This window comes from Hetaerina americana, unplaced genomic scaffold (assembly GCF_022747635.1).
Source record: "Hetaerina americana unplaced genomic scaffold, ioHetAmer1.1.p SCAF_1, whole genome shotgun sequence".
Classification (NCBI taxonomy): Eukaryota; Metazoa; Arthropoda; class Insecta; order Odonata; family Calopterygidae; genus Hetaerina; species Hetaerina americana.
The window spans coordinates 43,197,415-43,212,669 of record NW_027286069.1 but is presented as its reverse complement, the minus strand read 5'-3'; the positions used below and the strand labels follow the sequence as shown (position 1 = coordinate 43,212,669).

Sequence of the window (15,255 nt, the reverse complement as noted above, 5' to 3'; positions counted from 1 at the left end):
AAATAAAAAGAGATAAAATTTGCTAAGAAAATGAATGCACTGGTGCACAGAAGAATGCAAGTTTTTTTAAGCCCAGCACAAGGAATTCCACCATTCGACAAAGAATCCATATCTAAATGTACTAAGAGTTTCTCAAATTACTAGGTCTCCATTCTAAGTTTTACAAACAAATCCTGATAAATGGGAAGATAGAGAGGGCCATGAGCAAGAAAGTACATATCATTTGCACTTAGGGTAAAAAATGACAATGCTGGGAGGATCACGAGGTTGCTACCACAATTTAGTGACATTATTGCCAAATTTAAGAAACAAAAGCCATGCATACTGCTTGCTGTTCACAGTAGCAGGATTAAGTAACTCATTTTGGAAGAGAGAAAATGTATTTGCATGAATCTCAAATATTAGCTGCAAATAGAACATTTTTTTGGTGAAATTAATTTTTTTTATTTTTCTCACCCCTTTCCCTTTGTGATTTTAAATGATTTTGAGAATGCCTACTATTTCAGGGAGGTGTTCAGATATGATTTCACTTTAATCATGGTGAGAATCACGATTCCTTAGCCTATGGCCATTTTAAGAACCAAATTATCAAAATTTAAGTCGCAATTACTACTTTTAATGCTTTAGTCTACTTAAGCGGATAAAATAATACTTTGTAATTCCACAGATTTATTTCACAAACACACGACCCGGGTTTCGACGTACAACGTCATCTTCAGGTCCAGCCATCAGGACGTTGTACGTCGAAACCCGGGTTGTGTGTTTGTGAAATAAATCTGTGGAATTACAAAGTATTATTTTATCCGCTTAAGTATGAACCGATTCCATAAAATAACGCCTGAAACCATCGATTATATTGCTTTAGTCTAGGTAAATTGGTTCTTCACCTTTTATTAATTCTCTTACCAGTCGACTTCATGCATATTTTTCAAGATATTTTACTGATTGCTTAATTTTGGAATGTCTTAACACATTAATAAATGTTTTCATTATGGACATATAAATTATGATTTAACATAATAAAGCAACTGACATGCCACCTTGATGCTAAGCACTAGGCCCCCAGGATATTTTCTGCAAGTAAACGAGGATGGTATAGTGCCAACCACCTTAATGCGAGTTCATGGATATACTTTGGCCTATCTTCCATTAATCCATTATTATTTTGGACCCAATGGATTTGGGCACCTTCTACATAATGAAATATGTGACAGAAAGGCTAGCACCTAGCAATTTAGCAGAATCCGTCATCTAAGGCCCAAACCACGACAAAAAGAAATTAAATAACCGCAAGTTCACTCCTTCCAGTAGAGATACTTTCAGGCATATGTAAGTCCTACTCAGGTTTGCAGGTGTACCCTCCCCTACATTTGTTACTTTCACTTTGACTCGCAAATTGTTGTAGGTACATCTAATGTATTTTATTGCTGGACATAAATCTATACACTATTAAAATCATTATCATAATTCATATGTCAATAGTGTACCAAACAACAAATTCATATATTTTCTTAACAAATGTTAATTATTGTTTAATGTATTCCTTCATATTATTTTACCATAATAGTATTGAAATACTTTCTGCACCTTTGATATGGGCAGTGGGAAATTTGGCTGGGGTCAGTCTCTGAGGTGTTGAAGCTCTTGAAGATATTGGCTCCGTCCCTCGAAAAGGAGAGCCTATGCTTCGATCAGCATCAAGCTTTCTAAAGAAAAAATAAAAGAACCATTTGAGGACGTAAAAATACATTTCATATTTAATTGTAAGATATAATCTATTCTGCATGAACATGCTCAATGCAACTCACAAAATAATTGTGCTCTACCTTTGTGTGCAAAATATTGGTGTTGTCAACTTACAGCACTAATATTTTGTACACATATTTACCTAAAGAATGGACAAACTTACACACACTTGATTCCTGGTAATGGGGCACATGCTTGCGATACGTTCATGAAAGCATGTTTGCCATGGAAAGTTTTTATTATGAATTTTAATTGTGATGCTGGAAATGAAATAAGGGGGAAAAACATTCCAGTTCATAAGATATGGCTCTGTTAAGCTCAAAGCCAGAGGAATTAAAGAGGTAACATGCTCCAGAATATGAACTGATCTCCTCTTCCAACAAATAAGAGAGTGGCAACGTCTCTCCTCACCCAAGGTTCAGACAACATCCTCTGATATCATCACTATTTCTCAAGTTGCTATCATTTCCAAAACACCTTCCAAATTGCTCAAGAGAATCCAATAAACTGAGGTAATTACATAGCCAAGTATATCTTAGCCCCTTTAACTTATGTGCCCATAAAATCTGACCCTATATTCCTGGCGAAAATTTTTCTTCCCCGGTGAATTAACTTTCCAAATAGTAGCATTTATTTGGGGAGGTTATTTTTGTCATTAGTGATATGTGGGTGATTTCATAAAGGCAGGATTTTCAGGGAATAAGGGAAGGGAGGAGAAAAATTTGGCCATTTTCTTACTTTTAACCAAAGATTTCAAAGGGTTTATAATTTAACGTCCCATCCAACAAAGAAGAAGAGTACTCTACTTGAAGTACCCTCCCAATAAGGGATCAGAATACCACTGAAAAATCCTAATAATACAAGTATTTGTCTAGTGAATAAAGTTAACCATGATGTAAAAGCCAATTCCCATAGTTTTCATGTTTGAAAAGATAATTACAACATCCACGCAAAAAATTATAATGATTATAATACAGCTGTGGCACCAGAGAAATAGGTTTAAAAATAAATAATAAATATGCACTCAATGTTTCAAATACTGCAATTTTCAGAAGATATGATGAGAAAGCCAATTTTTCTTGAATCAGCAAATTATTTTATCATAAATTCCCACATTTCAAAGGGAGCATTTAACAATTTTAATTTTTACATTTGATCATGAGTAAGATTAGCCTATCTCAGAAGCATACTTCTTCAGACAGCAAAAAACATGTAGCAGGTGAATTACCTTCCACTGGCTGAATCATCATCCATGCCTGGTTGAAGAAGATTCAGTGAGCTTCTACCTGAATGAACGCTTCCTCTCCCATCATCCGCTATGTTGGCTTCCTCTAGAGAATGCCCTCCTTCTCCACCCGCCTCTGAACGAGGGTGTCCCACAGGTGACACGGCTCCACCAGAGGCAGATGGAGTCCTCCCCCCTGGGGTCTACACAACAAAAACATAAGCAGAGTATTACTTTAATTCATTATAAACATGGTCAATTAAATGATAGCATGAAAATTGTGAGAAAAGTGCTGATTATCCATGATAGTGGAGGGGAAGGCACCAGCAAATAACTGAAAATGATGGATATAAGTTCCAGACTTCATGCTCTTGTATTTCATGGCTAAATGTATATAAGTCATGCCACCATATACCTTTTCGCAAACTACATATTTGGTTTTTCATCAATGTTCCTTTGATCCAGTCCTTTATTGTATTCCCCCTTCTGCAGAATTACATCTAGTTAAAATTATTGCCAGTTGATTAAATATCGCAAGTTTCAGACTTATGCAGTGCAGAGTTACACTGATCCTTGTCACCTTCAACAGATCTAACACATCACAGTCACTGGTGGGCTTCCTTACTCCAAATGATTGGTACATAGTTTCTATCTACATCATCATACAGCATGTAATGCTCACATAATTAATACTCGAATGTTTTATGAATAATTTCATGAAACAAAATAATGCAATGCAATAATGGATGAGGGAATACTTCTTGCTGAGATCAATGGATAATTCACACACGAGATAACCTATAGACAGAAATTGGCACTCAACAGTAATTTATAATAAATAAATAATCCAGGAAATGTCTCTTGTGTGTTTTAGAAAAATATGTACTGTGTGAGCCATTTGCTGGTGCAGCACTTCTACCTCACTATTACTTTTATCATTTTAAATATTTATTATTTTTATTTATTATGCATTATAATAAAATTATAATGTTAAACCACTTGTTTCATTATTTAAGTTTACATTTTATGTTACTTATAAACAACATCAGTTTTGTCTTAAGCCAACTTCATGAGTCAATAATTACATATACTACCTTGATCAAAAAGTTCCCGGAATAACCACCGTGTGGCGCTCCCATCGTTCCGATTTGAGTTCTGTTTTTTTTGTTAAATTGGTACATCTGTTGTTGATATTCCCTTTAAATCTTAGTGTCATAACTTGACATTTGCAAAAGTTACGTAGCCAAGAGTACATCTATCTCTGTGTGTGTTGGCGATTTTTTACAATTTCAGAAATGGATTTAAATTTGCAACAACGAACTTGTATTAAATTTTGCGTAAAAAACGAATTTAGTGGCGCACGGACGTTGGAAATGTTGGAAAAGTGTTTCGGCAACGATTCTCTAAAAAAACGGTCGTTTACCAGTGGCACGAGCGGTTCAGAAGTGGTCGTGAGTCAATCGAAGATGATGAACGCAGTGGCAGACCATCGACATCGAAAGTCGGTGAAAAAATTGATAAAGTAAAAGAAATGTTGGTCAATAACCGCAAATTAACCATCAGAGAAATAGCGGAGGACTTGAACATTGCCTATGGATCCGCCCAAGACATTGTGGTTAATGATTTGGGTTTCCGTCGTGTAGCAGCAAAGTTGGTGCCAAGAGACCTCAATTTCATGCAAAAAAGAGACCGTGTTGACGTCGCAAAAGACATGATTTGCGAGGCTGAATCCGATCCCACATTCATCAAAAGGATCATTACTGGAGACGAGACGTGGGTTTATGAGTACGACCCGCAATCCAGACATCAGGCAAGTGAATGGCGTTCACCAAGTGAGCCGAGACCAAAAAAACCACGTCGTTTTCAGTCAAAAAAGAAGGCAATGCTGACGGTTTTCATGGATTACAACCAACGGTGTAGTGCATCATGAATTTTTGCCAGAAGGCCAGACAGTAAACAAAGAGTATTATTTGGGCGTTATGAGACGTTTGCGTGAAGCAATTCGCCGAAAGAGACCAGAAATGTGGGCAGAAAACTCGTGGATTTTGCACCATGATAACGCACCGTCGCACAGTGCTATCATTATTCGTAATTTTTTGACGAAAAATGCAACAAATACCATCCAACAGCCACCGAATTCACCTGATTTGGCTCCCTGTGACTTCTTTCTGTTCAATCGAGTTAAAAAACCATTACGGGGAACGCGTTTTAGCAGCCGAGAGGAAGTAATGGAAAAATCGCAGGAAGCACTGATGGACATACCGAAAACCGAATATAAAAAATGTTTCGAGGATTGGATCAAGCGCTGGCATAAGTGTGTTGCAGTCGATGGGGATTACTTTGAAGGGGACAATATAGATTTAGATGAATAAACTTGTATTTTTAATTTTCTGAATAAATTCCGGGAAATTTTTGATCAAGGTAGTATTTATAATTATCATCAAATGCCACCATGTATGTATTTTTGTTTGTCAGAGATCTGACTTCTTTACAATTCTGACCAAAAGACATCAGGATTGTATCTCGCCCACAACTCGGGGACTACCTGTACTCAAATTATAATCTTGTTTTTCAATATAATAATTGTTTTTAAAAGAACATGCACACAGAGCAGCAGAGACTTAGAGAAATGAATCTTAATCTTCATTGTGGATTTTTTCTTTAACATTTCCTCATTTGAAGAAAAACATTCACAATATATCTTTTTTCATTCGGAAAACTTGCATTCTTGGACCACTGCAGCGTAATAAAATAACTTTTATCATTACCTTAAACATTTGATGCTGCCATTCTTTAAATGAAAAAATTCACAGAGAGTGACAGATTTTCCATGGTGCAAATAATTTTAAAGGTGATAACACCACTAAAATTCTTATTTGAATGAAATTTGTGCAAAATTTCAAACAAGATGCAATAAATGAGTTAAATGAGAAAGAGCAATCTTTTACAGTAATTTTTAACCTCTCCCATTTAAAATAAAGTTTATCCAGATTACTCCCTTGGGTTTATAGTTATTAGTTACTATAGTAACTGTTAAGGCAAAGATGATATCTTATAGAAATAAAAGTCAATTGAGGAAAATAATTAGAGGTAAGAATTTAAAATTTCAATTGCTTCAATTTTTTGTTTACTCACCCCAGTACTTCCAGCAGTCCCAGCAGCAGGTCCACCAGCCCTTCCATAAAACTTTCGGTACCACTCAGCATATTCATGGGGTCGACTGCGTCGCATTTCCTCGTAGTATAAATATGCCTGACTATATGAATCACGGTGCATGTGGTAAGGAGCATTATAGTATGGATGATGAGGGAGTTGCCCAGGTGGTAAGGGATGGCCATAATACTCATAACCTTAAAAAAGAAAATTGTGAAAATTTAAGTACCGTATTTCCCCATCGATAACTCGCACCTTATGTATAACCTGCATCCAGAACTTAGTAGTTATCATGAATTTGTATAGATACCGCACACCCAGGGCTTCAATATATGTATATATTGTGTGTAAAAAAACGACTATATCCATATTCTCAAGGATGGTAACAACCAATGAATACTTAGAATCATAATTGCCTGTGGCTATATTTACCGTATATGTACAGAAGATTGGAGCCAGGTGATTGAAATGAACTACAAACAACAGAAGGATTGAAAAATAAACAATATTTTAAAGTCATTATTTCAACACCAATGCTAGATGATGAGGAAGAGATAACTTCAGAGAGTGAATTCAGTGATAAGAGATAATAAATCCACTTAATTCGTTTAATTGTGATGCACAACGAGCATTGTCGTTTTTTTTGATCATATGAACATTTTTGTATAGATAGCGCATGCATTATTGATGGGAAAATACAGTACATCATAAAGATTATTTGTTGACAAGCATAAGAATTTTGTATTTGACAGGTAGAAAAATGGGTTAAAAGAAATATATTGTAATGGGTCTTTTATACCCTCAAAATAATAAAGAAACCTGCACCATGCACGTTTTACCTGGATAAGGAGCTCCTGGGGAATATGGGGAATATTGCCGGCTGTCCGGGGTGTATCTGGGATCACCTCCGTAATAAGGAGGTTCTGGTCTTAGGTGATGGTGGGAGAATTGAGATGGATAATGGTGCCTAGGGGTCCTGGCATCTCTATCATGCCAATCAGTTCCTGAATCCCTCTCTGCACTTTCCCTTCTCAGTCCGGCTCCCCCTCTCTCACCACCTCTGTTCCTCCTCTCCCAACCTCCATCCCTGTTGGTATCAGAGTAGTACCCTTCCCCTCCCCTGGAGCTGGGTCGCCCATCATAGCCATTACCACCAAGGTCAAGCTGGCTGTTTGTCCTAGACCTGAAATGTGATTATTATGAGAAAATTCAACTTAGTTACCATGATTCAAAAGAATTATTGGAAAAAGTAATTAGGTAACATTTGTCATGAATCAAAGAAATCTACTCATAGGCCAGGATCAAATTATAACAATTTTAGAGAAAGATCTAAAAGTTGAATCAATGTATATTATAATACAAAAAATAAAACATTGATCATCTGCTTTATTTAAATTTTTCTCACCCTAGTTCTCATCATTATATCATATTCTGAACAACGTCATAAACATATGTACATCATAAAATTAAGAAAACCACATGGAATAAGCATTTCATTGGTAAAATACCTTAAACTAATGCTATCCTAGTGGAATTATTCATAAGGATTCCAATTAATAGGGTAACTTTTAATTTATCATTACAGACAGTTTTGTGACTCTGTGATCTGCATTGTTACAAACATATGCAAGTGTGTCATTCATTAGGAAACTGAGTCACAAATGTAATGTAAAATAATTCTTAAGAACTTATCCCATCAATAATTCTGGGGCCACCTGAATATGGCATATTGTGTGATTTGACTAATTCTGAGAGGTGACAACAGAAATATTTAACATGGCAAGTCAAAAGAATAAAATCACCGAAATGAATACTATGGACCAGATTTCATATTTATGCCAGTGCATGAAAAATAGGGGTTAAATTAATGCAATAAATCAAGGCAATCTTCCTATTACAGGTAGATTTTTGGATTTTTCCTATCATCTGTGCACTATTCTAAGAAACTGCGGGAGATGCCTCAACAGTAACTTTTAACGGAGTTATCCACTAAATGTGCATAACAATGCAACAATTTCAGAGTAAAAAAATAATTCAACTTGAGTGGGATTTGAACTGAGATCCCTTGATGTCTGGTGGATTGCTTTAGCCAGTTTAACTACCGAGGCATCCTCTTACACTCCAAGATTTTGGGGGCTTTAAATGAACAAGATGCTGTGACGAAATACCATACATACAATGTCACAGGCATTCATAGTCATGTGCGTAGCACCACAGTCCATGAGGTTTAAAGCCAACATTTAACACTAGGAGTGTTTTGAAAAATCCCTAGAAACTGCAGGAGATGCCACAACAGTAACTTTTAATGGAGTCATCCGCTAAATGTGCATTACAGTGGAACAAAGCACATTTGAATCTCACTCGCACACTTTCAGTCGACGATTATCCCATATCACCTGGTGGATTTTCTTCACCGTTTCTGGAGTCGTCACGCCATTTGGTCAACCAATGCAATGCTCATCTTGACCGCTGGAATGGCCTCATTTAAACTCTGCTCCCCAATATTTAACTGTTGAAAACGAAGGAGTAGACTCCCCCAGAGTAGAAATCAGTTGAGCTATCATATTGGTCGGGCTGAGGCCTTTCAAATTAAAGTATTGTATCACATAATGATGACCAATTTTCTCCATTTTCACAAATTCACTGAAAACGTTCACTATTGATGGCTGCCAAACAAATACTAACAACGTAGCATCTTCAAACTTGAAAAATATGCTTTATAGATTGCATACTTTCTAATACAGTGATATTTTTCAAACAACTACCACCATCTCTAGGTCAGGTCGGGTACTTCCGGGACCACCCTAGTATATGATGGTCTATGACATCTCATTTCCTCTTGATATTTTCTCCACTCCCTTGATTGCATTTTTGGATTCCCTCCAGAAATTTCCACTCCTCACTATATCTCAACTTTTGCTTATAATCCTTGATGTCGAACTTCCACTCCTCACTATATCTCAACTTTTGTTTATAATCCTTCTTGATGTCGAACTTAAAATTCTTAACACTCCTCCATATCCAACTCTTAAAACTTTACTTAATCTTCCCTTTAAATCTGGCAATCACCAATCCCTTTCTCCTTGCAAATACTTCTTTTGTCAACACTATTCTTCTCCTGATATCCACACAAATATCTCCATTTTCCTAAAAATTTGTACTACCATTAGACTACTCTATTTCATCACCGATCACATTTACTTCGGGAGAATGGAACTAAATGGATATTGAGTGAATAACTAAATATTTTAAGATAGAAATACCATAGTAAAAGAAACCTCACTTTTAAACCTTATAGGATCAGACTTCACTTTGTGGAAGTTTTATATATCCATTAAATGAAAGAGAGAACAAACTTGTTCACATAAGTTACCCGAAGATGCCGTATTACAGTGAAGAAGCGTTGTACAAAACCAAATGAATTCTGTACAAAGTACATCCTCTCTTTCTGATGGTACCCTAACTTTGATATTATTCACAGATAACATATCTCATACACTTATTAATAATGTGCAATTTTCAGATGTTTTTCATAAGCGATTTAAATTTATATTTGAATGAGACACAGGAATTCTTGAATTTCACATTGCCTGCATAAATTTTAATGAGTTATTTGTCATATACTCTACCTCAACCACTATTAGAAGAGTAATTTTTGACTTGCCCAAGCTCATCCTACTGAGCCAATATCATATTTCCATAAAACCTCCCCTTAATGTCTTCATAAGGGTAAGCATAAGCTGATCTTAATTTACTTTATTACTAGCTACTACTTGTATTAATTTAGACTCATGAATTGGTTTAGCTGTGTGCACCTTGCCTTCTCTACATATCATATTTTCTGGACGCAATTGATGGATATGTTGATAAACCTACCTAATGCCAGTTGGAATGATAACAAATTTGATTTACTGAATGCAAAATATCAGCATTAGTAAAAAATATTTTTAAATTCTGATAGCTGAAATTCTAACCCCTACAAAAAAGCATAAAACAAATTTCCTTTCCTATCCTTACTAACTACCCTTACTTGCAAGGACAACAAGTTGTTCAGCATGCATAACTTTAAGTAGTGGAGAAAGACAGATACTCATTCAAACAGAAATGTCTCCTGGTACATTGTAAAAAGAGAACATTGGTGGTAAATAGAAATTTTCAGCTTCTTTTACACCTTCCACTTCAATTTATTTTCTGAATATCGTGCTCCTATCCTCTATTTATTTTTTCTGTGGTTCTTTTAAAATGGCATGGTAGGTAATGAAATGATATTTTTTAGTTGGTAATCAACATAGAATAGTGAAATAAAAAGTGATTATTATTTCATATTGTAATGTATCTAGTTAAATGATTTTTTTTATCAAGACATTTTTCTTATTAACTACAACTGTTTTTATAATAATATTAAATATTAACAAAAAAGAAAATTACATATATGTCATTGAAAAATATATACATAAAGTTAAAAATTGGGAAATATTTATGTTTAAAGTAAGACAACATAATTATACAATAGATTGGCGTACATAATATTATATACATGCATATAATTAATAATCAGAGAAAGTATGATACTTCTCTAAACACTCTGGCAAATGTAAAGGTACTTGGCAGTGCTTTTACACTGCCAAGTTGTGTCACTTCTGACATTATTTATGAAGCATACATGGCATCTTTTTGTTGGATGTTGTTTCTTTGCTGCTGATGAGAAATGTTCAGGAATATGAGCCCAATTTTTAGCTTTCAATCGGACTGGTGTGTCACCATGTGATGGTCTTCCGCGAGCATTGTAATTTGGCAGAGTGACCTTTGCCAATAATGCCTCGGCAACATCCAAACAAAAACTAGTTATAAATTGCTTCTTTTTTTTGTTTACTTTCGAATATAAAGTGTAAGAATTAAATAGCACAATATCAAACTTATAAAAGAACATTTTTTATATCCTATCATGAACTTTCTCATTAAAGGGAAGCATGCCAGCTGCTGGTAGTTTTTGTCTACATCTCCCATTCCTCGATTATAATCAATCACACAAGCTGGTTTAGAAACAATTTCTTCGCTACTATCCGTCCTTCTCTTCTTTTCAATGCTCTAATCATCACTTTCACATACACCATTTATAATTCTTTTATACATTGAAGGGTAGTTTTCATCACATTATATACATAACAAATGTGGACAAAAACCGATACGACCGTGTGACACACACTGTCTAACCACATGAATGATCACATTCAAACTAAGGTCATCGTGAAGGAACTGCGTAGGCACCAGAAGAAATGCTGAGATGATGACTCATCCTATAATAGGAACACCCTTTTTGAGAAGGCAAACTCCGTACAAACTGTAGTAGAAACTTGATGGTCGAAACTTGCAACTCTGTAGTAGAAACTTGATACTTTTAGGAGGACACCCAATAAGAAAATGAAAGAAAATAATACTACGGAAGGATGGCTACACTAACAGTTTGTCAATGATTCCAAATTGTAGCTTCGTTTCACCAATAATGTTACCAAAAGTAAACTGATGAAAAACTATTTTTAAATTTTTGTGTTACAATAGCATTTATCCTTCGAATTTGTAACATGTATGGAAGAGAACTCAATTTATTCATTTATACATTACATGGCGATCAAGGCAGTAGTTCCTGAGCGAGTGCAATTTAAAATCTGCTGCCCAAAAGTAGGATTTTAAAAAGTTGACAAACGAACCCTCTTCCCGTAAGAATATCGAGCACACAGCTATCCCTACTCGTAGGAAATCATTACATTACCTCCAATGCAACATATTTCATGAAATATGAATTTTCTATGTACATTAGTGATGTTTTAAAATGCTTAAACTTTCAAAATAATTATATTGTTCCCCTAAATAATGCTAAAATTATGAAAATCTGATGACGAGCTACACTCGTCATTGCACGATTTGGCATCGGAAGTTCATGACGAGCTCGACTCGTCATTTCAGCACAAGGGGTTAAGGAAAAAAAAATACAACCAATTGATTTAAAATAAGAAACTAGCTAGAAAAATAACTTCTGCCAACACCTAAAATGAGTTCTGTATATAGGTACTAAATAAGAACTGTCCACCCTTTTAACTGGAAAAAGACATCTATTGTTTTCTGATTGCATTTAATAAAATGAAAACTAATTACTAATTACCTTTGGCCATCCCTGTAATAAGGCTGATGGGCTCTACTACCACCTGCATTAGGATGGCGTGGCCCATAATAATCTCGTGCATATTCTTCCTCTGGACCCCATTCTCGGTGCCTTGGATCCCTAGACCAATCTTGAGGTGGATATTCATGCCGGCCTCCAATCCTGTAAAGACAAAATCTATCCCTAATTTTTTGTTCCAATTCCAGATAACTATTCTAACTAATTGTAAATAGTAACTATATCTGAAGGTCAATTGATTAGTAGGTTAAAAACTGCCTTTTTTTCTCTCCTACCTAGAAACTTCCAGGGAGGAGAGAAAAAATGCATTTTATGCAGTGGTAAACATGGTCAGAAGAGGTATAGGTACCAAACTGTGGGCATAAAATAAAAGAAAGACTTCCACAGCATTTGCCTGGTTCACCATAGGTGTTAGATGAGCAGTCCAAAGGTAGAGTTAGAGAGAAAATGGGGAATTAGAAAATGAGAGTATGCAGTGGTCAACTGGAAGTTATGTAATACACTAAATGTTTATTATTTCTTTATGATTTTTTCTTTTGGGATTTCAAGTGAATATATGTATACAACAACTGTAGCGTAATCTGTGAATGTGACGAATAATGTATCACTTTTTTTCTCAGACACAATTCATTTATTTTGTAGCAAATAATTTTTCTAACTAATTTTGTTGTAATTGTTACATTCATTTTTAGTTAAATAAAAAAAACATTACATTTATATCCAAAATAGTCACTTCAAATTTTTATAAGGTGTTACAAAACTCTCAAATTCATGCTAGCACTTTTTGCTAGTACCACCAAATCTTGATGACACTAAGAGGGCTAGTATAAAGGTGACCACATCGAAAAATAAACTTTTTTGAAAACATAAATGCATTTCTATCTTCAGGCCAAGAATTTTTCAGATCACCCTCACATAAGAGAGATAATTTTTGTATTTTACTTTCCAAATATGATTTTATTATTTTGAACTCAACTTTATAGCAATGATTATTAGTTTTGATACAGTGAGAAATGCACCAGGTATTAAGAACTGGCAGCCTCTTCAAATTAAGGAACAGATAATCAACTCACTGTGATACCATGTATTTTTGGATCCTGCGAAAGTAGTTTTAAACAATTTCGTGTAACTATAAATAATATTTACCCTTCTCACATTGCTGCTGCAGTTGCCAAAATCAACCTTTGCTTCTATACAAGCATGATTAACTCTTGCTCCATATTAGTAGACACACTAAGAAATTTTTCATAGAATGGAAGTACTATGGGCAGGTGATGTGAAATGACAAATTGTAGCCTAAACTATCACTCATTGTATCCATGAATGGCATTTACATAAAAAAGGGAAGTAATGCGAGACCAGCTTTACAGTGAGCATGCATGGCTAATTTTTGGGATTAATGAACTATTTATTGTAGGCCTCCTCCATTTCAAGTTTGGGTGCAGCATTTTAACAGGGTGCATATTTAGTAAACAAAAATAAAATACATGCCATTATGTCAATGTAGAACTTCAGGCTAGTATTTTCTCTGTGCTCTGAATATTGAAATTAAAACATAAGACATTTTTTAAGCATTAAAATGCAAAATAATAGAGTTTTAGACTACAGAGTATTCTTTTGCTGAGGCAGTAAATGCTATATTAAAATTATTAAAATAGTGGGAATAAAATTTGTCCAATTAACTATTTGGGCAAAATATTCTCTAAGCGAGCTTATTATTATTGAAGAGTTAAAAGGACCTTTCATCATGGCCCCTCTCTTCAGGTGGAATCGAGCGCTGGCGGTGACGATCCCACTCTGTGCTACCACGTCTTCGAGGTGGATGGCTTCCACGGTAATAACCACCTGGATCTTCACCTACATCAGGTTCCTGGTCATAGCTGGATGAAAAAGAGATAGTATAAACCATTATGAGAGATTATGCTGACGATAGCATACAGGGAGTCTTCACTTCATGGTTGGCTCACAATGAAAGGTATTCATTTACAATAAACTATCTTAAGAAGCTAGTGACTCACTTAATGATTAACAACTTGCAATAAGATCATGTGCATCCTTTAAAATTTATTGCTTTATGAAATTTTATAGTAGTTTTTTCCATTTAATACCACTATATTATTCAATATGATTACTTTGACTGTCATAAACATGCATAGGAAAACAATGTATTCCATATTGTACATACTCGTAAGCTCATGTACAATGTGCACTCATTCAAAATGCATTGCCTTTTTATATAAGTCAAAATAATGGAAAACCCAAAGATTATTCTGTGATAAGACAAAATACATTTGGATGAAAGTAAAAACTGGCATTTGTGATAGCAACACAATCTTCTGAGAAAATTATATCACATCTTCAACAAAATAAATATCAAACAGAGTGGTTGAATAGCAAAATCATGGTCAAACCCTGCCTAATTGTAAATTACCTGAGATAAGAGAATTTACACGGAATTAACTAGGTGTACAAGTCTGAACTGCAGATTAAAACAAAAATTTTTGGAAGAGTGATAAAAAGAGCTTTATTCAAAGTATGCTCCATTGCTAGTTAGATATTTTTCCCATCTATCAGGCAATTGGTGGATACCAGGCAAGGATAAATCTTTCCCTTTTGCCGTGTACCATTCATCAAGCCCTTTTTTTCCCATCTTCATAAAAACCAAAGCACTGCTCAGCAAGTGTGTGACCCATCAATGCATACAAGTGGCAATAGGAAGAAGCCAAGTCTGGTGAGCAACCCACATGGGGTAGAACTTCCCAGCAGAGTGCATCCAATGTGTCACGAGCTGGTTTTGCCACAGGTGATGGAATATTCCCATGAAGAAAAATGACCATGTATTGCCTCTTTTGGTATTCTGGTTTTTCTTCAAGCAGCAAATAGTAAAAATTGAACAATTTTGTTGGTAGCGTTTTGTTGGAACCGCATCACCTGGTATTAACAGCTCATAATA

General features: G+C 35.1%; 1 protein-coding gene across 8 annotated transcripts in view; it reads right to left on the bottom strand.

Annotated features, from left to right (window-relative positions):
- Positions 1–15,255, bottom strand: part of Sec16 (Secretory 16) — a 123,418-nt gene that overhangs the window by 79,253 nt on the left and 28,910 nt on the right. For all 8 annotated transcript variants that reach the window (XM_071589033.1, XM_071589021.1, XM_071589056.1 and 5 more), the window contains exons 12-17: positions 14,042–14,182; positions 12,285–12,446; positions 6,964–7,307; positions 6,107–6,321; positions 2,975–3,174; positions 1,588–1,706 (exon numbers count right to left, since the gene is read on the bottom strand). In XM_071589033.1, the coding sequence (XP_071445134.1) occupies positions 1,588–1,706; positions 2,975–3,174; positions 6,107–6,321; positions 6,964–7,307; positions 12,285–12,446; positions 14,042–14,182 (1,181 nt within the window). The remainder of the gene's footprint in view (positions 1–1,587; positions 1,707–2,974; positions 3,175–6,106; positions 6,322–6,963; positions 7,308–12,284; positions 12,447–14,041; positions 14,183–15,255) is intronic.